The sequence below is a fragment of the Calypte anna genome, chromosome 2, assembly GCF_003957555.1.
Source record: "Calypte anna isolate BGI_N300 chromosome 2, bCalAnn1_v1.p, whole genome shotgun sequence".
Taxonomy (NCBI): Eukaryota; Metazoa; Chordata; class Aves; order Apodiformes; family Trochilidae; genus Calypte; species Calypte anna.
This window is the reverse complement of record NC_044245.1, coordinates 25,000,792-25,013,403: the sequence shown is the minus strand read 5'-3', so window position 1 is coordinate 25,013,403 and position 12,612 is coordinate 25,000,792. Positions and strand designations below refer to the sequence as shown.

General features: G+C 38.4%; 1 protein-coding gene across 1 annotated transcript in view; it reads right to left on the bottom strand.

Annotated features, from left to right (window-relative positions):
* The window catches only part of PPP1R9A (protein phosphatase 1 regulatory subunit 9A), a 134,874-nt gene that overhangs the window by 21,178 nt on the left and 101,084 nt on the right, over nucleotides 1-12,612 (bottom strand). Inside the window, exons 8-12 of the mRNA XM_030444153.1 lie at nucleotides 9,300-9,353; nucleotides 6,699-6,928; nucleotides 5,275-5,371; nucleotides 4,982-5,153; nucleotides 241-398 (exon numbers count right to left, since the gene is read on the bottom strand). Coding sequence (XP_030300013.1) covers nucleotides 241-398; nucleotides 4,982-5,153; nucleotides 5,275-5,371; nucleotides 6,699-6,928; nucleotides 9,300-9,353 — 711 coding nt within the window. The remainder of the gene's footprint in view (nucleotides 1-240; nucleotides 399-4,981; nucleotides 5,154-5,274; nucleotides 5,372-6,698; nucleotides 6,929-9,299; nucleotides 9,354-12,612) is intronic.

Genomic DNA, 12,612 nt, shown 5'->3' with positions numbered 1-12,612 from the left:
AGCACACATAAACCAGAAAGTCCAGGATTCCTGTTAAAAAAATCCACAACAAAATAAAAAAACAGGTGTGTTGACTCAAGAGACTGGACTCACACATCAGTCACGGACATACATAGCATACTGACCACAGAGGGATAAATATTGCCTGTGATACAATGAAAGGACAGAGGATACAGTGACTTACAGGGGCAATCTAGCACTCCATAGGAAGCCTGAAAGAGAGGTCAGAGTCCTTCTCACCTTTCGTTCAAGGCTGTCCTCTCCATCCGTTGAACTGATGCTGTCATACAGCCTTGTTCTAGAAGGCCTCTGCCGCTTATTCTTCACTGAAAGCTGCGCTCGAGTCTTCAGAGCTTTGGAGTCCAGTCTCTCTGTTTCTGGCACTGCTTCATTAAAATCTGTATGGAAACATGGTTTGAAGCTATTCAACAGAAGAATCTTTCAATACTTTTTCCTAAGACAGGACCTGCATTGTGAACATACGCACTTTGCATGTTTTCCCTGTATCTTTGTAACTAAGAGCACCCAAATAATCAGACCTGTGATTGAACTCCTTTACAGGCCGCATTTCACAGGATTATGACCCAAGTGTTAAAATCATTCTTTGAACCACCAATGGAACAGGTTGATTGCTCTATCACTATCCTGCTCAGGAGGGAGACAGCAGAGAGGAACTCCAATCCTCCTCTGGGTTCTGAACTCATCTGTTTTTCAGAGTTCTATGTAACAATACAAATAAGGTGCTGTGTCATTCACCTAAATCCATTTCCAAGTAAAAGCATCTTTTTATTAGCAGCTGGCAGTCTCATTTGTTACATCGTTCCTTGACACACTGTCCTCAGAACCATTAGCTTTTCTTGTAGCTGGCTCTCTCTTTTATTCAGTTCCTTCAAACTCTTAAAATTTACATAAACTTAGTAAACTTAAGTAAAACATCTGTCTCAGCACCAACCATGGTGGTCCCTCATACAAACAGTGTGAGTGACCTTACACAAATACAGCCTTGCCTCACTTGCACTTGGATCACCTCAGAACTCTGACAAGCCCCCTTCCTGAAGGAGGACTCTGTAGAGGACACAATTATTACTGTGAGTGTCACCATCTACTGCAGTTGTCTGGTTTCAGCTTTCCAACAGCAACATTTTCGGGCAAAATCATTAGCAAAGCAGTGTTACAGTTCTGTAGGAAGAACCTACAAATGCTGAAATAAATCTTCAGTGCTACCACCTGTCAGTGATATTGCAAAGCGTTTACCAGGACAGTGAAAATGAAATTAAGAGTAATCCATCCAGAAGGTGCATGAAAGGCACCCTGAATCACAGCTGTTCCAGGCAGGAATGGGAGGGCCATGATCTGTACAAGAGCAAAGGGATTCTGGTTCTCCCTGATTAGAAAAATCAGTATTTTGTGTAGATATAGTATTATATATAGATATAGATACATAGTATATATACTTAATGCTGGAAAAATAATGAAAACCTATTTCTTTGGTTTTGAGGGGAAAAGATTTTCATGTCTTTCCCCTTTCATCTACTGCCCAAACTTCACTATGTGATACATAAAAACTGGAGAAATTTTTCATATAAAAATGGAACAATGAAACCATCTTTATTTGCCTAGGTTCAAAGCCACACTATTCCTGAATGTCTGGTATCAAATCATACCTATCTATACTGAATATATATATCAAAGTATACTAAACACTTCATATATAAAGCTTGCCTCTACAAACAGAATCATCATAACTGCACTTCTCCTAGCTACCAATCATCTGCTCAAATGAAATGTATTTCAATACATTTAACTTTTACAAAGCTGCAGTAAGACAAAACACATTTCAAAAGGTGTTTTTGCATTTTACAAGAGATTAGATTCTTTCTGGCTTTAACCTATTTTTTTCAATTCCCATACTATAAATCAGTACAGAAGCTATTAAAATTTATCTAAGCATTGTATTCGTAACATACTAATAATTAGAAGCTGACCTTGCATTTTTGCTTTAAACAAACATAAATGAAGACATTTTAGCCTTGTTGAAGTCAACGAAGAAACTCTGACCAACCTGAGTAAAGCTGAAATTTTTCCCACTGCTTTCCATCGCATCCTGACCTTCAATCTCAGAGAATGTCATTTCACCAAGAGTAGAACCAACTCAGTGACTGACTGCCACACCAAAATGAAGAGTTTTTGCCATGTCCTGAACTGCTTGTTCTTTCAGGTGTATGCCCTTCCTTTCACTGCTGATGTGATGCAAACTATTGGCACAGCACTACAAACACTCACTTAAGTGGTCATATTGGCTTTGTTTAAGCAAAATGCCACCTGGGCCTGCAGCTCCACACTCAGTGGCAGCTCTCTGCTGTGCTGCAGGTACCTAACCATGGTTGAGTCTGCTGTCAAAAAATAGTTTCAATTAGCATCAAGACACAACATCAATAAGGGCTCCTTCCTTGTCAGGGGATGTATTTAAGCTTGGTGCCATGTGCCCTGTGGGATCTGGACCTTAGCCCCAGCCCATGGGTGAACCTCCTGGCTTGTCCTGGGACCTTCCTCACCCCATGAACTTGCCCAGGCTCCCAGTTGACCTCTTTCTATCACTGGACCTGCCCTTCTACTCACCACACCTGGGTGCAGCAGGACTGGGCTGTTGTTGGGTGGTCTCTGCCTTGGCCACAGGTCTCTGCCAATCTCAGCCCCAGCTCCCTCTTCTGCAGACAGCCCCTGGCCCTCGCTTCTCCCTGGCACAAACAAACACCCCACCTGTTTATCTAGGAATCTCACAACTCACTGGGAAGCCTGACAAATTTCTCACATAAAAGTCGTAACAGGTTTTATTTTGCTCTCAGAGACGATGTAATTAGACTTTCTTTCTGCAGGCACTGAACCACTTGACTCCAACAGGCTTCCATCTGAATTATTTCAGAACCACTGTGGAGCAGGAAAGAGTTCACCTGTCCTCCCACTGTTTTTCCATTATACAGGCTGGAAGATTTCAAAATTTCCTGTGAACTGATGCATCCCTGGGCATCCCAACACACCAAGGAAGTAAAGCAGCCATCAAAGTGTCTGGAATAGGCATTTGGACAAAGATGAACAGATACTGCCAAATTCAGCATCAGCACTGAACTGCTTAGATTTCAAACCACTGACTCCCTCCAGTAAATAGTTTGTGCAGAAACAGCTCATGACCACTAAACCAGAAAGCTACAATGTACTTTATCTATTTTTTTTGACTCTCAGAGTAAGACATAGATTTGTAAAAGAAAATCCTCAAGCTTCTAGTATTCCCTAGCTAAGCAAAAGAGGGACTCTGGGGGCCTGCTGGTTTTGATTTTCTCTTTCTAACTTCCACTGATGCTACTGGCAGCCCCTCACACTCAGTGGGAGGTTATGTTACAGCCTGAGGAGTCGTACAGTCTCATGTGATGCTAGACATGGACAGAGCACCTGCAGGGCCAGGGACAGCTCTGCTCCTGTGTATGCCACTGTCTAGGGGCATCCATTAGATACGCCCAAATCTACTGCCACACTACGGTGCAATAAACATCTCAGATCACACTGAAGCAAAAAGCATGGTTAACATAATTTTAATTAAAACGTACTTTTACACAACCTGATTTTAGAGGGAAGACAGTCCTGCAAACTTCAGAAAAAAAATCGTGGGATGTGGTGATGTACACACAGTCCCACACCACAAACCTAATGCTGAGGCTAAAGAAGAAGAGTGTGTTATATTTGCCAAACAGAATACAGAAAAGAGACAAAAGCACTTTCATAAACGTCACAGAGGCATCGTGCACAACCCACTGCACCTGCAGAAACTTTGCTCACACTTCACAGACATCATGGACATCTCCCTCACCCTTTAGAGCTCCTCTGCAAATATCCATGGGGTGATGAGTAAACACACTAAGTGATAAGTACCACTAGTGATAAGTACCCTAGACAATGACAAGTCCTCTTCTTAAAAGGTTTACACATGAGTGATACAAACATAGGATCCTTCTCTAGAGAGAAAAGTACCACAACATTACTGTCTGAGACAGATTTCTATACTTTAAGATGAATTTACAGGGAAAGTATATGGAAGTCAGAGAGTGCTTGCAGCTTTTTTAGGGATCTAATTCTTTTTTTTTTTTTAAAGAGCTTTTTTTCCCCCTCATGTTAAAAGAAAAAATCCACCCTGGATTCTAAGGTCTAACTGTGCTTTCTCTGCTTTCAAAAAATCAATTCTGGTTGACTATTTTTCCTAGCAAATAAACTGTGTTCATATTCAGGTGCTTAAACTTGGGAGGTTAAATTCACAGATTGTCTATTCTAACTCCTACGAGTACTGAACACTGGTAACATTTCTCCAGGGAAATGTTCTTGAAGTAAAACAGTGGCAGCTCTTGGAAAAATGAAAAATTTAATGCAAAAGTACCAATCAAAAAGTATCATCTGAACGTACTGATGAGTAGAGTTTTAATGTTTTGTAAAAAGTTTTTTAATTTTTAGGAATAATTATACAAATAATGTGGGCTTGTTTTGGTTTTTTTTTTAAATGAGTAGAAATTCTTGGATTTCAGCTCTTCAGCCATGTGTATGTGTTGACATTGCTATAACAGGAAGAGTAAATTTGAATTTGTGAGTCAGGAAAAGATAACACTGTCCTCTCCCAATGCAAACTACCAAAAGGGTTTCTGATGACAGGACTGTCAGTATTAATTATTTTGTAACACTTACTTAGTTTCTATGGTAAAAATACTCATCATCCCAACTGCTCTTCTGAACTTCAGAGATTTCAAAATAATAAGCACTTGCTAGAAAGAAATAGTTCTGTGAATATTAGTGGACATCAGTTCCTCAAGGTCTGCAGATCACCCAGATACCATTTCAACAGGATTAACTCTTTTTGTACACATACTTAGTTAAAATCCTAAATGGTAACTGTGTTACTTGCCTACATATTAACCAAAGTTTCGGTTTGGTTCAAACAAACCTTGACTTAAGCCATCCAAGCAGGACATTTGCTTAGTATCTAGATTTTCCACTGGATCTCCTCTAGAAACTTCTCCAAAAGATGTCTGCCTTTCAAAAATGTTGTTGTTATTGTTAACCTGGCTCCCGTTTTGCTTCATAAGCCTGAAAACTTCTGCTTCTAAGTCTCGTATCTGAAAGAAATACAACACAGTGTTACTCATAAACACACACATCTGTTAAATAATGTGTTTTTTTTCAGAATATTAGATAGAGTAGTCTCATTCTTCAAATATGAGAGTAAATGCTACTCACACGAGCTTGTAAGCCTTGGACCTCTGCGAGGTGTGCTTTCTCCAAATCTTCTATTTTCTTCCGTTCAGCTTCCTGGCGTTTGATGAAGTCAAGTTCTCTTAGGAAAAAAAAAAAAATTGATGTATTTGCTGTCATCAAAGCTATCAGATTCAAACAGAAAATAAAATGTTCTGATATATCTAAACCTATGCATCAGAAAAATTGGTCTATAACAAGTATTTTATTACTAACCTAGTAAGAAGTATGATAATGCAATAAGGATAAAAACCTAAGCAACTACTGAGTCTGAGTAAATATGGTCTGTGAATGGCAAGAGGAATTTACCTGAAAAAAAAAATTCATAATCTATATTTACATTTAAAACAATGGTAGCTGAGTTTATGATGTCTTTTGTTGTAGAAAGTGGGAAAAAAATCAGTGCCTGATTTCTGTGCATGCCTTCACACAAAGTTGCCACGTGCAAATCCAATTTTCTTGTAAACTACAAGGAAATCTGTTAGGTGACTCTAGGAGTCTGAAACTTAAAAACAACTGACTAGGTCTTGTACTAATATAAAGTAGAATAACAACAGAAAGGCTGCCCAAGTTTATTCTAGCTATTTTCCCTATTTCTTTTTATTTTTGAAATCCAAGATGTGTGTGACAGAAAGCACACAGGGTACCAGCTAGTTCTGGAACTGTCTGAGAATTCCAAGATGGGTAATGACACTTTGGCTATCTGAAACTCTTTAACGGGACAGGATATTGACTTCTGCACTCCCAGATGTCATTTCACACTGCTGTATATTTTTGAGTTTTCTTCTTTTAATGAGTATACTTCAAAAAGTTGGTGCAAGAAAACTAAATCTGGGGGAACACAAGCTATTATAGAAATGTAAGATATTTTTATCCTTGCTAGCCATCAGGGAGAGGGGACCACATGAAAAAAAGGGGCCCAGGTAATCATCAGTTAGCTCAACTCAGGTCAAACATTCTTGGCATCTACAAGAAGAAAAAAAAATGTAAAATGTAACAAAACAATTTTCTTTTTGATGTTACATTACTACACAGCAGGAGTGAATCCAACTGACACAGTATCAATATAAACTGCTGCAAACCTTGCTAATCAAATGCTGTATGATTAGTCTAGGTTGTTTGTAATCACACTGAGTTGCCTAGTAATCCTGAAACATTCCAACCTGGAATACTACATACTAAGTCTTTATATATTTATAGTATTATTTTTCAACAATACTAAACTAATACTTGAATACTAATAAAATTATTCCATAATTAAGATCCCATGTTTTCACACAACAAAAAGGGAAAAAAATAGTGTTTACCTTACAGGTGTTTAATAGTGGGTTTCATCTTTCAAAATATATCACATTTATGTTTCCTATCTGGCCACTAAGTCATTTGCTGAGCCTGGTGTAGCTGCTTACTTTTGCTGAAAATCCTTGATTAATTTCTTTGCCTTGTTATATTTCTTCTCCAGAGCCTGATACTGGCTTTGCGTCTCCTTGAGGTGCTCATTCACCGTGTGACACAGGGTTTGTGCCTCAATCCAATAACTCTCTAATTTCATCATCCTTTCCTTATTCTCCTCAATGTTCTGCTGGAGTTGGGTCTTCTCCAATTCCCACCTCACCTTCTCATTCTCAGCAGCCTGCAGCTGAACAAGAGCAGAGATGCCAGTCAGTAAAAACGTGCAAAGCGCAGCCCAATCGTGTAGGATGAATTCAAGCACATAAACAGTGAAATTAATAGCTATAAAACTTAATAGGCTAGCAGTGAAAAGAGCATTCAAAGACAAAGAACACAGGCTGATAAGTGCATTATTCTTCCTCATAAAATGATGTAGAAGCATCTCTCTGTGCAGCCAGTGCAGCCTCTATCATACCTGGGATATACTGGCATGCTTTAAAAAGGTCAGTATCAGCGTATTCCGGCAAACTGCAGCCATCAGTAAACACTGGGGATGCATTTTGCTCTGTGCATCTGGCTCAGGTGTTAGAAAGAATTCACACATGTTTATAAAGTGAGAAATCTCCTGTTTTAGGGGGAATCTGATTTCCATGTTCTATATTTGATTTAAGAACAATTTACAAAATAATAGGAAAAAACCCAATTGCATCCAACCTATCTGCTTTTTTACCCAAATAATAAATTCTATTGAATTTTTACAATGTCTGCTTTCGTGACACACTATTGCTTAATCTAGAAAGCCAAACAAAAGAGGACAGAGGATAATTCAGATGTAACATCAGGTCATAATCCAAAGCCTTTTTTTCATTTAAGCAGAGTTTTTCACTGAACACTGAAACTACACCAAAACTACTACAAAAAGAAAAGAACCTGTTACAAATATTTTACTCTTGTTTTCTTTAAACTTGCTTACCAAGCTGTAATTAGCTAACATGAAAAGAAAAATCCACCCTCACTGTTGAAGATTTCGGGTGCTAATTCTGTCAAAGACACGAGCATTGGTTAACTCTATGAGCAGTGCAGTTTCACTGAGAACTGCTCCACTATTTGGCACCGACGACCAAGTCCAATGACTCTTTCCAAGTGACCTTATAGAAATTCAAATTTTACTGCAGAGTTTATAATAAACCTTAGCTCCTTTGCTAGTTTTTTTGTGAGGTTTTTTGTTTTGGTTTGGTTTGGTTTTTTTGTGTTAGGTTTTCTTAGTTCCTAGCCAAAGCTAATTCTAGGTCTGAACGTTTGGTGCTAGGTAAGGGTAGGGTTCATTCAGCAGCTTGAATATTTTAGCTCCCAGAATTTATGGAAAACAAAAAAAAATGCCTTAACACCCCTGTTTACTCATCAAGAATGCTTAATTTGCTGTAGGCAGTTCTGCTAGCATCAGAGATGACGCACACAGAAAGAACATAACTTGCTTGCAGTTTTATTAGCAGTATTCCTACACCAGCCACATTTTCTTGGGCTCAATTCAAAACACTAGGTAAAGAACTTCAACACAAAAAGGCACATTAACCTTAATCCTGCAAATGGATTTGCACAGATGAATGTTTACACCCACACATCATTGCCATGAAGTCAATGGGGCTCACCACAATCCCAAGGGATTGACTGTGCAGTTCCAAATTCCTAGATTGGGACTGGGAAGCAGAGAAAAAAGATTTCTGACTTTCTGAACGAATCTGCAAATTGTTCATACAGAAAATAGATGCACTCTGATCTTTTTTAACAGTAATCTATGCAGATTTGATAAACAATATGCAAAATACATAGTGAGTGCAAGTAGTTGCTAGAAAGAAATAATAATCTAGTCTGTTACTGAAGTACAATTTTCTGTCTTCTTTTTATTTCCTTTATAATGTACTCAAACTCTATGAGAAGGATGTCAATATAAAGCCTAATATTACTCAGAAAATGAATTATGATTTTACTTCTATAAATGTTATCCTAGTGCAAAAAATACCATTTCTTTTTATTGCTATAGCAAATTCAATCTAACAAATAGCAACCAATGGTCAGATAATGTTTTCTGTTACAACTGTAAGCCTTTTCCTTTTGATAGTATCTTTTAAAAGGAACTGCAGCAATATGAAACAGGTTTTTCTCTTATGTATATAAAAAAGTAATTTAAAAAAATACACTTAAATAAATGAGTTTACAAAAAATATCAAAAGAAGCAACTAACATAAACAAGATGCTTTGATATCACTGGTAAATAAAAACTCACTTAGATTTTAATATTCAGTCAAAACAGAATTTTTAAAACCTGAGAAAATGCATTAGGATAGTAAACCCCAAAATCTTCCAGTTAGTCATTTTGATATCCCTTAAAATGCTTGTTTAACTGAAGCTACACAAGTTGGCAGTTCCCCTAAAGATTTTACTTTTACCTTTCAATAGAAAATATACACCAAGACAAGCTTTAGCTGAGCCACTGTGCTTCTTAATCAGTCTTTAATAAGGATGTTGACTTCTCCACCCACATACAGATATATGTCTTCAGATCTGATTTTGCACAAGAGGAAAATAACAGCATTTATAAACCAGACATTGGCTCTTACCTTCGTCTTCAGCTTCTGAATTTCAGCTTCGGTAACTGCATGTTTGATTTGCAACTAAAATGGAAAATACAAAATAAACAAGTGAAGTCACAGAGAGTACTCTCCAGCATTTTTAAAGCCTATGCTGCAAGTTGAATACCTTATTACATAGCAGAAGGCCTTGAAGAGTGCTGCAGTGCAGTAGATTGTAAATTAAAATGTCTAGCTTGCAAAATGACTCAGTCTGTGCAACCTAATTAAAGATAGGAGGATGCTGTCTAACCACTCATAATTTCAAATCAGAACATCCAATCTGTTTAGAAAACCAACTGTCTTGTGCTTAAAAAAAAAAAAAAAAAAAAGAAAGAAAGAAAAGAAGAGAAAAGAAGAGAAAAGAAGAGAAAAGAAAAGAAGAGAAAAGAAAAGAAAAGAAAGAAAAGAAAAGAAAAGAAAAGAAAAGAAAAGAAAAGAAAAGAAAGAAAAGAGATGTTATCCTGTTATCCTGCTGGGCTTTGCTTTCCTCTAATATGAATGTGAAATACATCCCAGTGCTGTCAGAAAGTCCCACTGCATTGATTAAAGCAGTCACGTTACAAAAAAACAAATATGGAAAGAAGTGATTCAACAACCCCAGAAGTCAGGAAAACCTTGAGGGAAGATTCCACACATTTATGTAATGCAATAAAAGAGGTAAACTGATGCTATCCTTCCCCACTATTAGCTGGAGCTACGCTGCTCCAGTTAGCTGATCTCAAGCAAAAAGCAGTGACACAGGAAACCATAAAAACCCAGGAAGCAGCATTCAAGCACACAAAATGATCACAAGGAGACCTGGCATCCACCTGCACACTTCCTTGGGGGGACTTCTTTTGCAATAACCTACTTTAGTCTGATCCTTTGGAGTGATCTTAGAATCACAGAATTGCTGCAGTTGGAAGATGACCACATCCAACTGTCAACATCCACCCCGAGTAAAATATATGTATCAGTATCTGTATCACCCACCACAGCATGTCCCAAAGTGCCTCATTTACACAGTTTTTAAGTACTTCCAGAGATGATGACTCCACCACCACCCTGGGCAGCCCCTTCCAATGCCTTACTACTCTCTCAGCAAAGAAATTCTTCCTCAGACCTATTCCAAACCTCCCCTGGTGCAACTTCAGGCCATTTCCTCTGATCCTGTCATTATTCACTTGAGAGAAGGGCCCAGCACACACCTCTCTCCAACCTCCTTTCAGGTAGCTGTAGAGAGCAGTAAGGTTTCATCTCAGATTTCTCTTCAAACTAAACATTCCCAATTGCCTCAGCCTCTCCTCACAGGGCTTGTTCTCCAGACCCTTCACTAGCTCACTACACTCAGTAGCTCTTTCAGTGGCAATGTCCTGAAACATCTTTAACTTCACCCCAAACATCTACTTTTTGCAGGCTCCAAAAGCACTCCGGAGTATGAATCAGACCATAGCTTCAACACATAACCCTATTCCAAATGGAAACGATTGTGCCCACACACTCAATACTGATCTGCATCTGAATCCCTGCCTCTTCATCATTTAAAGCAGGCAGCATGTACAAACCCCTGACAGGTCCCAAAACCTTACATCTAAAGCACTGTTTAATCCAAATCCGTGACCTGTGTGTGTTGGGTTAATGAGGGCAAGAGCAAAATCTGAATTACAGCCTGAGCTGGCACTGCAGTAAAAACAAAGCCTTTGTCCATTATTTATGAATACCAGGAACAGTTAGGGAATAGCATGTTTTACATGGGTTATTGGCTTATGAGACTAACAGGAGCCTTCAGGAATAGTTTATGTCGAGCTAATGGAGTACGCAAGGGAGTTGTATTGAACCAGAAATGATCATCTCTGGTGAAGCAAAGGCTACACCCGTGAATACCAGGCCACCAGGAAAAAAAAAAAAAAAAGAAAAAAAAAAGGTACAAATAATTTAAATGAGAAGCTATTCCAAAGAAGAAGAGTAATTTTCCAAATGGAGTCATCACAGAGCTGATTGGTACAAGTCCTTTGAGAAAATCTGAACTACTTTTGAAGATCCCTTTCATGGGACCTCTTGAATGCACTTCTTGTGGCATAAGGAAAGGCACATAAGGTTAGCAAATCAGCCTTAACTGAGCTAGTGAAGAAACCTGGTTCTTTCTGGTGGAGAAATACTGAATTTAGGCTGGAAGGAATATAGGAGACACTGATGCAACCACCTGAGGAACAGTTTCACAATCTTGGCTCATTTCTTGGTCACTGTAAGCACTTCTCGTCCTCAGGATCATGTTACTTATGTTCACTTTTTGACACGGTACTGAAAAGTGTAACCAATCGTCAAGATCTCAATTAAAGTATATTAAGATCTCATTTCAAATGAAACAGATCACTGAGTAGAACAGTTTGCAGAAACATGCAAAGTGTGGAGCGGAGGCACATCAGATGCACTAGATGGTGGAACATGCATTGGTTCAGACCAAACCTCCTCCAAGCACCCATCTAATCTGCCAGTCACACAGAGGTCCTGAGCAGATGACACATGAAAGTTGGGATAATGGTCCCAATGGAGCTGGGAACAGGACACTTGCAGTCCTGGAGAAGCAACCAGTAGTCAGAAGCCTATATATATATATATATACATGTATATATATATGTTTCCAGTTATACATAGTAGGCCAAACTAAGGAGATACTTTAGCATTTGCAAGAGGTTACTTCGAATTTTTAAGCTCACTCAATCCAACCTTTGATCTGCAAATTTCAGAGACTGAGAACTTTTTTTCTTTTCATTCCATCTGTTAGTAGTGAAAAATCACAAAAGAAACCTCTCAGAATGTTACCCTGTTTATGAAGTGCCCAGGCCTTTTCCTAGTTCTGCTATGTCATTGTTTTGGACTGAGATAAAATCAGGAGAAGGACAGATGAGCACAGTGCCCTTTGCAGAGTTAATGAAATCACCAGTCCAGAACTCAAAGCCTTAGGCTACCTGCTTACCTGCATTCCCATATCTTCTAAAAACCCCATAAACAGGTAATTAGCACTCAAACAGCTTATAATTACATACAAAACCACTCCAAATTGTTGCATAAACGACAATCTGCTCAGGTACAGATGGTTTTAACAGTTATTTTTATGTTCTCTTATTAAGTTAAAAAAAAAAAAGAATACTGAGCACCCAGTCAGATCATTGAATCAGTGCATGGTACAGCAGATCCCATTAAGGCAGAAGAAAAAAGACACTTTCCTGCTGAACAGGCAAATGTGTAGCTGGACATCTACTTTTGTCTTTTTTTTCTTATTTTTTTGACAGAACTAATTATGCTTGCAGGATTGATGGAA